This window comes from Colossoma macropomum, unplaced genomic scaffold (genome assembly GCF_904425465.1).
Source record: "Colossoma macropomum unplaced genomic scaffold, Colossoma_macropomum, whole genome shotgun sequence".
In the NCBI taxonomy this organism is placed as follows: domain Eukaryota; kingdom Metazoa; phylum Chordata; class Actinopteri; order Characiformes; family Serrasalmidae; genus Colossoma; species Colossoma macropomum.
Window position 1 is genome coordinate 16,979,654 of NW_023494784.1, and position 12,948 is coordinate 16,992,601.

Below are 12,948 nucleotides of genomic sequence, written 5' to 3' on the forward strand. Positions count from 1 at the left end.
TTACTATTTTTAAATTACATCACACATCAGCATTATGCCAATGTAATATTCATTATGCTACACGGTCAGTTGTTATAGCTTGTTATTATTTTACCAAAAAAAGTGTCATGACACAAACCAATGTCAGAAAAAAAGATGTCTGCCATCTGACACAGGCGTTATGTCAACTTGACATCAAAGTTGAAAAAAGCAGTTTTTATGACAGATGATGCCTTGTAGAATAAGCCTTTATAAATGTTAATGTAGGTTTATATCAGTGGTCATGACAAGCTTATATATATATATGAAGTGTTTGCCCCCTTCCTGATTTCTTATTCTTTTGCATGTTTGTCACACTTAAATGTTTCAGATCACCAAACAAATTTAAATATTAGACAAAGATAACACAAGTAAACACAAAGTGCAGTTTATAAATGAAGGTCTTTATTATTAAGGGAAAAAGAAATCCAAACCTACAGGGCCCTGAGTGATTACCCCCCATAAATTAACTGTGGTTTATCACATCTTTGGAAAGCTGAGTTCTATTTCCCTAGCCACACCCAGGCCTGATTACTGCCACACCTGTTCTCAATCAAGAAATCACTTAAATAGGACCTGCCTGACAAAGTGAAGTAGACCAAAAGATCCTCAAAAGCTAGACATGATGCTGCGATCCAGAGAAATTCAGGAACAAATGAGAAACAAAGTAATTGAGATCTATCAGCCTGGAAAAGGTTATAAAGCCATTTCTAAAGCTTTGGGACTCCAGCAACACACAGTGAGAGCCATTATCCATAAATGGTGAAAACATGGAACAGTGGGGAACCTTCCCAGGAGTGACTGGCCGACCAAAATTACCCCAAGAGCGCAGTGACAACTCATCCAAGAGGTTACAAAAGACCCCACAACAACATCCAAAGAACTGCAGGCCTCACTTGCCTCAGTTAAGGTCAGTGTTCATGACTCCACCATAAGAAAGAGACTGGGCAAAAAAAGGCCTGCAAGGCAGAGTTCCAAGATGAAAACCACTGCTGAGCAAAAAGAACATAAAGGCTCGTCTCAGTTTTGCCAGAAAACACCTTGATGATCCCCAAGACTTTTGGGAGAATACTCTGTGGACTGACGAGACAAAAGTAGAACTTTTTGGAAGGTGTATGTCCCATTACATATGGCAAAGAAGTAACACAGCATTTCAGCAAAGGAATGTCATACCAACAGTAAAATATGGTGGTGGTAGTGTGATGGTCTGGGGCTGTTTTGCTGCTTCAGGACCTGGAAGACTTGCTGTGGTAAATGGAACCATGAATTCTACCTGTCTACCAAAGAATCCTGAAGGAGAATGTCCGGCCATCTGTTCATGACCTCAAGCTGAAACGCACTTAGGTTCTGCAGCAGGACAACAATCCAAAACACACCAGCAAGTCCACCTCTGAATGGCTTAAGAAAAACAAAATTAAGACTATGGAGTGGCCTAGTCAAAGTCCTGACCTGAATCTGATTAAGATGCTGTGGCATGACCTTAAAAAGGCGGTTCAGGCTCAGAAACCCTCCAATGTGGCTGAATTACAATTCTGCAAAGATGAGTGGGCCAAAATTACTCCACAGCGCTGTAAAAGACTCATTGCCAGTTGTCGCAAACGCTTGATTGCAGTTGTTGCTGCTAAGGGTGGCCCAACCAGTTATTAGGTTTAGGGGGCAATCACTTTTTCACACAGGGCCCTGTAGGTTTGGATTTCTTTTTCCCTTAATAATAAAGATCTTTGTTTATAAACTGCACTTTGTGTTTACTTGTGTTATCTTTGTCTAATATTTAAATTTGTTTGGTGATCTGAAACATTTAAGTGTGACAAACATGCAAAAGAATAAGAAATCAGGAAGGGGGCAAACACTTTTTCACACCACTGTGTGTATATTTATATATATATATATATATATATATATATATATATATATACATAAACTGCTGTGTTTATGTATGTTACCTGACGTAACTTATAGTATATATATATATATCTGCACACGCATACATGTGACTAACTGGACCAAAATGTTCGAAAAAACCTCAACACATTAATCTTCTGGTTTCGATATTCATGTTTCTTTTACTGGAATGCAAAGTGAAGGAATACAATATCCTCATAAATCCTGCTACAGTCTATATACATTAAAAGACAAAATTCTCTTTTAATGAAAATTCAACTTTTACTTAACACCAAGATTTCATTGGGACTGGGAACAAATGTATGAATAAAAAATTGTCATGTGAAATTAAATGAAAAAATATAACCAGCTTTCCCATGATCATTCAAAATTGGGGTTAAAAAAAGGCTTTTTTCAGGTTCAGTTCTTTCTTCAGGTTTGTGCCACTCTTCATACTGGATGTCCGAAGCTCTGTCCACCGAGTGGGACAGTGTAAAATCTTATACACTTGGCTTTGATCTCAGGAAAGTTGTGGTACAATCTATGGAAAGTGTACAACACTATATTTGATCATGAGTTACTATGCATTACAGAGAATCATTTATAATGTAAGCCAGTTCAGCACATTTCCCCAAATAAGTTTTGGAGGGGCTTGCTGTTTAGAATGGGCAAAATACTTCAAAATACATTGTTTTTATTATCAACACTAACTTCATATACATGTGAAATACAGGAATGACAGGCAAGAAGAACTACAGACCCTAGTCATGAGGATACAGGGTTTCATCAAAGAGAATTTAGTAGAAGTCTCAGAATTTTGTACAGCAAATCTCAGAGGATTAAAGAACAGGTGTAGTGGGGAGAGAAAGTCTTCTGGTTTGGGGTAACTGACGCATAACAACCACAATGAGACTGACAAAGACTTCCCTTTCTCATTTTTCTTTTCCCTTCATTCCTGAAATGAAGGCAAATCAATTAAGTACAGCTTCAAAAAATAAACCTTTTAATAAAACCTCAAACAAATTTCTTATCAGGTGAGAAGTCCAAACCAGACTAGGATTTGTACTGGTCAGCTACAATAGCAAGTAAAGAGGTATAAAATCACATCACAATGATAACACGAGAAACACAATGTTACTTGCACTGTTTGTGAGAACATTTGATGAAATTTGTAGATGAAATATTAAAAACATACAATACGTAGCCCCCTGAATGGTTCATCTGGTAAGAGCACTGCTTTCAGTGTAGAGCTCAGTCTACTGTGTGCTGTTCATGTCCCAAACATAGAAGTGATAACATTCCAATGAAAGGATGCTTTGCTTGAATACTGCTAAACTGGGGAGGGGGGGCAAACCATAACTATGGACAAAGCTGTTAAAAATGACAGGAAAACAAAATTAAGAAACTCTGAAATACAAGAAATTAGAAGAAAACACCATTATATAAGTTATTAACTGTGGAAGGTTATGGGTCGAAAAATCTCACAAAATACAACAATATATTTTAGAATGGACGATATTTTTTAAAACTATGATTAGCAATCTCTGCAACTGGCAGGTCTTGAGTACTGCGTTTCTGAGTTTCTGATTGAAAATAGAGCAGCTACTAAATGTATAATTGGCCAATTTACCCTGCTTTCTGTAAGTAAACTCAAGGTAAGTGCTTGTCTAGTGCAGCCGCTCCTGATAGCCAGCCGCAAAAAAAGCAATGTGCAAGTGAGAAATAAAACACAAAAATATTACTTATTGCTCCTTCAAACGTTTCCCAATAAATAACGGATTTCTAGAATCTTATCAGAATTGGGCTTCTCTTAAGCACCGTCTTCTTTTTAGAATGCTTTGAGATGCAATCGTCAACTGATGATTATCAGTTCTCAGCAATATAACGAATATGGGACTCATCTGGTTGTATTTCCTGCATATACTCTTCTTTTGCATATGCCAGCTGTAAAATCAACACACTAAGGAGATTCTCTTAGATAGAATGCATTTAACACAGATGCTGATCTGGGAGCTGAACTGTGAAATAATGGTTTTAGTCAAATTTATCGGGGTGTAAGTGAACCAACCCTAGTTGTTCAACACAGTTAAGTATTTATTGAGTAACAGGAATTCAGGACAAACATTTACATGCCTGCATGCTTCCACCGTAATGGCAGCTATCTGAAAGAATGATGGCTCAGAAACAAATCTATAAATTCAATATAAATGTTGGTATTGTTTTCCTAATAGATCTACTGCATACACAATACCTTCTTTTAACTTTATATACACATAACAAAGTGAGCGGGTTAACCTATTTTCTGTTCTTGTATATACAACAATGATAAAAATGAAACTTGATTGTATTTTTTTTTCTAATTTAGAAAACATTTAAAGCAAAGATTAGTCGTTTCTATTGATCAACATATATTCAAATTCACATTTCCAGAGGCTTTTGCTCCAAGCTAGGATCTTTAACAACTTGGCAATATGCTATGACATTAAGGATTTATCATTTTTCTTATTACAAAACAAAACCCCTGGATCAGAATTTCTTTTTCAAAGCTTTCTCGCTGGTTTAAATACAGTATAAAAATCTTCAGTGCTGTGGATTTGTTGTAAGTATAATCACCGAGTGTACCTCGCGGTACATTTTTACTGTGCTCAAATTGTTGCCTTCAAAACAGCCGACGCAATTAATCCCATATCTGTCACAATATGTTGTTGATACTGGTGAGAAGAAGAGTCCTAATTCTACATTCTGACATGGCCCTTCCTTCAGCTGTGGGCCAAACTCAGCCACCTCCATGGAGCCTCTGAAATCGGCCTGACCTGTTTTTGTAACTAAAAAGACCCTTAAACAGGGCACTCTTCATATGACAATCTTCATATGACAGAATTCTTCTGAATCTTCATATGACAGACTTCATAAGTCCTCCACACATCCCATCAGTACATCACTGTGGTCTTCAAAAATAGTCTTCCATCTGTAAACAAAGAACAAGGAGATGCTTATTATTTAGCAAATTTGCAAAAAGGACACAATCAGTGTACAAACTGTGGGGCAGGGCTTTGAACTGGGCCTGGGCGATATCTAACAATAATTAGCACATTTTCTTTAAAAAATGGTAATCAATTATATCCCTGCAAACACACACACACACACACTGTTTGCCAACCTAATTTCAATGCTACATTTAGCTTATATGCTCTTTAGTATCAACAGCATCTTTAACTCAACATCTTCTGGGAATAAACTTTCACCTCTCATTGTGCTTTCTGGGCTCCTGCATGCTTTCATGAGCTCCTGCTGGTGTGGGTTTATGGCTGTTCCTTCTCTTTTAAATGACCCACACATAAAAAAACTTGTGTGTTAATGCTTCAGACTGCTAAATGTGTGCAAGTTCTAAAGCCAAAAAAACTTTTTTCATCCTGTTGTTACAGCAGTGCCGTGCTGTAATTCAGCTATAGACGCTTGTGGGAAAGTATTTTATTGTCAGAATTTTACAACTGAACTATCAAGACACTACTGCAGTAGAAATAATATAAAATTTGCTCTACTGTAGTCTAACAGCTTATCAATGTCCTGTAATAATCCACTGTTTTAACAGCAAACATCAATAAAACATTACATGTAAATAGCATTTAATATCACTTAGCATGCTGTTCAAAATTAAATGTCTTCTCTAGTTCAATATTTTATCGTTATTATGATCATTTTTGTTATCGTGATAAGATGTATGTCTGATCATGGATATCACTGATATTTAAAGAACACTGGCCAATTGCATGTTTCATTACAAAGACTGCATAATTAATCCTATTTAATTGGAGTTTGTATAGCACAGTATGCGAAATGTTCAATGATCATTTTTTAAAATGTGACACTACATTAAACTGACATTTTGTCTGTGGGTCAAAATGTAATGATGCATCATGAAAACTTCTTTAAATATTGTGATAATCTATTTTTCCCATATCACCCACCCCTAAATAGTTAACTAACTAACTAGATGATTATCACTTGTGAAGTACCATCACTGGGTTACTTGTCAGTCATCACCAATATCCGATTACATCACTCAGGCCTACTGCCAAAAAGAAACTAAACTACCTTATTATTTATGTCTTACTCCAAACTTGCCTTTGCATCAGTTCCGTAGCCTAAGAGAATGTGATCATGTCCTTGTTGATACAAACAGCTGTTGGTTTGTATCAATTCTAAAACTACTATTTAATTATATTAGGCATTAACATAATTATATTTTAATTATATTAGGCATACAAGGTATATAAAGGAAATTGAATTAATAGGTTTGGTAACTTTTTTTTTTTTATATCGTGGTTAGAACAGAAGAATTGAAACACTTAAATATTGTTTTTGCTCACAGCCAGTGTCTCAACTCCACTGTTGTCACACTGATGTGAGAAAGCACATGTTCTTTCTTCATCCTGCTAATATATGAGTGCCATTTCATGTCACACCTTGACCTAACACCTTGGCATACTTTAAAGCCATAATAAAATAATAATGCTAATACTTGTGCATGTTTGAGCAGTCTGCTGTGTTACAACTTATTCTCAAAATGACTGCAAGAACACGACTCTACAATGGATTACAGCACCTAGAGAGAAATCCAACTGTAAGACTACAATCAGTGGTTTGTGTCTTGAGCGTTAGTCACACGTGTTTTAAGACGTTTCTTTCGACACGCTTGTTTGAATATTATATTGCACTCATGATGTAAAGCCCTTTATAAATGACACGCTCTGGGTGGAAACAGCGTTTATTGAAAAAAGGCAGCCATTCTTCTCGCCGCTATCTCCCGACACCTGCAATCTAACGAGCTTTGTCCATTTCCAGGGAACACTCATGGCGAGCGCATGCTTGAGTGAGCAGCGGCCTCTCACTGCCTCAGCATTGGTAAAAGCATCTGTTAGGCATGGCTCAGGAGCTTGTTTGACGTTTATTACCCGAACATTTCCTCTGTTCACGAGGACGCTCCATTTCTGCCTTTAAGGAATGTTTCCTCTCTTTGGCAGTCCCGGCTAAATAATTCAGCTTTGAAGGGGAAAAGCACACCAAACGACATAAAGCGGTGACAGAACAGGGAAACACTGTGGCGCTAGTTTGAACAAGACAATCGGCATAAAAGCAGAAACTGTGGACTTTTTTATGGAACGGAAAAGTGTTTTGAGGGTGACAAATAAAAATCGCAAATAAAATCGTCTGTTTTCGAACTATAAACGAAGCGCTCATAAATCATCCCAACATTCTGACTTTTCTGCTTTTAGCTAATAATCTGGTGTCCGCTGCAAGAAATGTTGATTAATATGAGCTCGGAAACCCTGTGAACTTTGATTAATTGTGGCCTAGCTGTGCACAGTGCTGTGTGCAGAACAACAAAGCCTTGATACAGGGACAGACAAACAGTAGGGCTAATTACAGCAAGAAGACCCGAGTCTCTGAGGTACTGCACTCTGGCCCTCGCCATTCAACCAACGCTGTAAAAGTCATTACTGTGTGAATTGCGCTGCTGAAAATAATGCAGGCGGAGGTACAATCCTGACGGCGCAGTAAGTAGGAGTAGCAGTTAATTGGGCACGACTTAGAATTTCTTCACCGTGTGCTTAGGGCTTTAGATTGTTTTAGACTGCTATGGTTTATGGTAAAAATACAAGAAAATGTCGGACAACACAGAAACTAAAAGCATTATTAACCTATCCAGTGACTTTCATACACTTCTCATTACTTAATGTATATATTCAAAGCCTATTAGAGTTGTAAATGCTCAAAACTGAATAATTAGCACCTAGCATCTGGGGAAGGTCTTTCTATATTGCTATAATGCTAAAGACCATGTTGTTTGTCCCAGAACATTCAGTTTATGGACTTTTTTTGCTAGTTCTATGCTAGAATGTGAATCCAAAATCAGAATGCATTCTTCTTCTGCACATGATATGATTTCATGATATGAAACAAGGTATCAGGGAGACTCTCTAAGGTAGCTGAGTGCTAAATGGTAGGTGGGTTGTTTTTGGTTATTTATTGATTTTTTTGTCTAATTTTTTTTTCCTCAAAAAGACATAACTCAAAAGACATTTTAGAGGCAGGCAAAAGACATTATGATTTAATAATGGAATAAGAAAACAAGAATTTTGTTTTTTAAATGATATATGATGAGTCACGCCTGAATTTTGATTTCAGGACTTTAAAGAAGCAGGAGTAAACCACAAACATGAGAAGATATTGGCTGTACATCCTCAAAAATGTTTTTTTAAGGGTTCTATAGCAGTTATATAAAGAATCATCAACACTCAAAGAACCTTGTAAATGCATAAACAGTTCTTTGCATAGTTGAATGTTTTGGTACTATATAGAATCCTTTTTGCAGAGTGTAGAGAACTGCAATTGCCATCACAATATACAGTATTCAAATAAAAAACAGACAAATGAATGTACTTACAAAGTTACTGCTTATTGTCACTGTTGGACTTACTTCTTTTGTACATTAATGTTTTCCCTTTTAATGTAAAGTGACCATGGACGTTTTGTTCCACCAAGGATGTGAAAAATAGACTTTTTTTAAACCACAGAATAATAAATAAGAGGTAAATAAGAGGTAAAAAAGTAAAATGCAACCTTAATATAAATACTACAACAATAATAATAATTGCCTGGTTGTTGTTCGGATCAGTTTTCGATGCTGCACTCAGGATCCTGTGTTATGTGAAGTCTGAGATGTACTATTAGGTTGCCTTTATGTGCCTTTCAGAGCCTCAGGCAGCAGCTCTTGCAGATGTAGCAGGATGTGTACAGTAACTGCTACGAAACCTCTATTCATCTCAGCAATGCTTTAATGCAGATAAGTGGCTTATTACTGCTAGAACGAAAGGAAGCACATGATGGGAGTACGTTATGCACTTCCTGGGAAAAATAAGAAGGGGGAAAAATAAAGGAGGACCCCGCTGACTTTGATGTCACCCATCAATTTGAAATTTAATACCAAGAGCAACGTGCTCATTTACTTTCGAGGAAACGTATTTGTGTACCTAGGCAGCACGTTATTTCACAGGAAGCTAATCATAAATTTATCAATTAGCATATTAATTCTAGGTCCAGTGGAGTGTAGGTAAAGTATGATGCGTAGTAGAAGAGCTGAAAGAAAACAACCCCTGCCATTTTTGAGTGGAAAAAATCAGATTCCTGTCATGTTGTTTTGTGAACGAACCCCCTCATTAAAATATGTTAAAACTTTGGCATTTTTATATTCAAATCAAGATGAAAAGTTCATTAAAGAGGATAAATATTTCATTAGATGCTAAATAAAACAAAGGGAATTTTTGGCTTCTCTCAGCATAAAATTCCTTTGAAAGATTAATTAATACATGTAAATTATGCAAATTATGCCCATGCAAATATTTTATGAAGACAATTAAGGGAACCATTAATTACGGCCTTTTTTGCTTCAGTGACATTCATTCATTTAATTTTAATTTCACTTTAACTGTTTTGATGTTTAATCTTGCAACAAAGAACTTTATCTCTCCTCGCAGGGTCATGTAAACTTGCCGAACACGTCGAGAGGCAGAAAGCGAGAATTGGGAGAGATACTGAGGAGATATATTACGCGCAGTATCGCGCGGAATTAGCGGCAAGATGCTCTCCCGGAAGCACAAGGCCAGGAAAAACAGTCAAGCTTACACTTGGAATGGATTCAAAACGCTGGAAAAGCAATTAATAAACAGAGACTGCGTTAATATAGCAGAATTACAGAGTGTGACAAAAGACAAATAGAAATAATTAGTTCTCTGAAATTATGCCCTCATTAATTTTTTTTTAAACAGTGAAGAGCTGGAGTTATGGGCCACATTTTGTTGGGGTTTTGTTGTGTATGCATAAGATGTTAGGTATTTCTTTCTTCTCTCAAGCTTGTGTAATTTATCAACATCATTTTTTGCCATTTGAGAGTAATTATGCAGCAGTGGTTGTAGGCTACAGCAGTAATGACATGGATCCCAGACAAATGCAGTTCTAATTGAACAGACATGCATTGTTGTTCAATACTTTTTAGAGTGTATTCTTCAGGGCACCTAAGAGCCTGGGACAACACTTTGGAACTTACAAGTTTTGAGCTCTAAGTGAAGCTAACCAGATGTGAAAAAGATGATTATAATGGAATGATTAGTCAATTTGGGTCTGGATCAGCATCTATGGGTAAAGAAACCAGTTAATCATATGCCCTTCTTTTCAACACACTCTCAGCAGCCTTTGTGACTTTAAAATACGAACTTCTAAATATAACAATTAATGCAGAAATATGATTAATCTTTAATATAAAAAGTGCATTATCATAATGTGCATAACTTTATGTTCGAGAACAAATTTATTCGGGCCCCAGTTATCAGTTCTGTGACACTTGATTTAGTGGGGTTAAAAGACTATTCCTTTCATTGAATCCTTCCTTCACAAAAATATCTTTTAAGTAGGCTAATCAAACTGGGTTATGGGGCTTTTACATGTGACTGGGTATTAAAATGCCATTTCCCACATTTCATAGCAATTTCCACGGACTATTTTCAAAGGGAAATTGAGACCACTCCAAGTGATAAGGATGGTGTTCTCGTGGTGCTGCCGGGTAGTTATTTAAATGCTTAGGCATGTACTACTTGAGATGGAGTTATATATCCGTCCTGTGAGTTCAACACTGAGGCAACGACAAATAATATCCCAGTAAGACAGCCTCAGTACTTGTGGCTTTATTTACATACCGCTTGCCATTTGCTAATCAAAACGGATTGCACTAATTAGCTGAAATGTTTCAAACACTTCTTTTTTTCTTTTCCCTAATCCTGCCGCATTTCCAGGCTGACGACAGATATTGTCGTCACATTAGAATGATTTCTTTTTTCCCTCTTAGCGTCAGCTACTGTCACAGGTGGGGAATGTGATGCCTACCACCTGTGGCTCTAATAATGCTGTGGATGAGGTGTTTCCTTCGTTTAGCAGTTGAATACTAGTGTGCATTACACAACTCCATTCAAATGAATCACACGTTGCAGGTGAGTTTCGCAATTATCTCAACAACAAAAAGAGTTATTAAAGAAAAAAATATGTGCAGCTTTCATGGCCTTGACAAAAGCTGCAATCAGCATATCTTAAGCATATTTTTTAGTGGGATATTCCAATACTTTTCAAAAAACCATAGGGAATGGGTAAATATGCAGTGTAAATGACAGCACCTTTGACCAAGAAGATTTTATTCGTTCTGAGGCTGATTTTGATCCGGTGCATGAAATATATTACAGCTTTAACTCTATCAAACTGGTCATCCATTCGGAGAATCTGGCAATGGCCTCTTGAAGGCATTCAAATCTGCCACCAGAGGAATTACGACATGGGCATGTTCAATTGCATAGTTAAAAGAGCCCAATGTTTCACTATGGGCAAGACGTCATCTGCTAGTAGTTAGTCACACTAAAGCATTTTTATTGACACACCAACTTCATACAAGCATTCATGGAAGGATGAGTTTGGCTATGATATGTCTGATAAGACATATTTTGATGCTTAAGGTGCCGTAGAAATTAGACTTATTCAGATCTTTCACTTTGTTAAGCTGATTTCTAAATTGACAGACGTTGCTTAGTTGAGCCGCTAATCTGTTGAGTAGAGGGATCCTCATATGTGGTTAGACATCAAGAACCAGCCATTTCTACTGGTGCAGCTTCAGCTACGAGATTAAAGATTTAAAATACTTGCTTATTACAGGTGTTGTAATCAAAGCGAGTATGAACATCTGCCACTTGGATTCTGGCACTGTGCTGTCAGTTATACTAAAATTAATAGAGGGAAACCAAAAGCAAACTACTGTTTATGCTCTGCAGTGTTCTTTCTCCTTTGTTCAGCTGGTACAGGGAAATAAACCTTACACTGTAACTACTCCATGCACTTCCCACTGCCTCTCACTTGCATGTTTTTTAAGCATACTTACAAAATAAATTAATAAATAAATTAAAATGTATGGTTGCTGCAGTTGTTATACAGATATATACAAAAGTTTGGGCCCCCCTGGTCAAATTACATGTTCTGTTGATTTTATAAATGTTACAAAATACTTTTCTAAAAAGGTTAACAAGTCTTCTACAGGGGACACACTCCTGCACATGGTAATGCACAATTGCAGTTTATCTGCTTAATTGAAAAAAATGGAGAAAAAAAAAACAAAAACAAAAAATGTCACCTGTGCAAATGTTATGGCACATCTTATATATAAAATATTTTAGATTTTATTTTTTCCAATATGTTAAATTCAGCAAATAAATAGAAAATGTGCACTAAAATGTCCAGAATGGCATATTTAATTTTGTACACTATAGAGCATGTGTTGACTAAACATGTAATTTAACTGGGGGAGTGCATTTCAGCTAATTTGTAGTCCTTTTATTTTGTGTTCTTTTATTGTGATAACAAAAAGGTTCTCCATTTACAGAAAAGCATTAACTTGTTTTAATAAAAAGTCATGATGACGTAAAATTAGAAAGTAAATGGGATGCACTGATCATGAATTTTTATGGATGATTCTGATATCTTTACAGCCAGTTGGGCCAATGGCAATTTTTTGTTGGCCAATTTTCTTCAGTATTTTTCTTTTAAGTACACAAAGCTCATACTATGTGGGTTAAGTGAACACATGAAACACACTAACACATTTCCAGTATTTTCTATCCGATAAAGCAACATAAATATCATTATTTGCTCTTTAAAAGGGTAAACTGGCATCTTACAATTTTAACTGCCTATTTATTATATAACATGAATCAAATAAAGCGCCACATTGAAGGTAAGAGGCAACTGGCTAATCAGCACAATGATTATGCTACTACATTTTGGAACAGGTGTAGCAGCAGCATTCAAATACAGCATGACTGCACTTACTTGTCTCATGTTATTTACCTCATAAAACTGCAACACAGATCTGCCGATTCTGTTCTTGGCCGATTCTGACTGTGCATCCCTAGTAAATATAATTGATTATTTTCACTTCTTGGCTGTAGAATATTCACG

The 12,948-nt window shown here is 36.4% G+C and overlaps 1 protein-coding gene across 3 annotated transcripts in view; it reads right to left on the reverse strand.

Moving 5' to 3' along the window:
* Positions 1-2,055: 2,055 nt before the first annotated feature.
* The window catches only part of dachd (dachshund d), a 148,550-nt gene continuing 137,657 nt past the window's right edge, over positions 2,056-12,948 (reverse strand). The window contains exon 11 of one of the 3 annotated variants that reach the window (XM_036580157.1): positions 2,056-4,867. In XM_036580157.1, coding sequence (XP_036436050.1) covers positions 4,830-4,867 — 38 coding nt within the window. In that variant the 3' untranslated portion in view covers positions 2,056-4,829. Of the gene's footprint in view, positions 4,868-12,715; positions 12,899-12,948 lie in introns of those variants that run through there. The other 2 variants (XM_036580082.1, XM_036580003.1) reach the window with 2 other exon arrangements.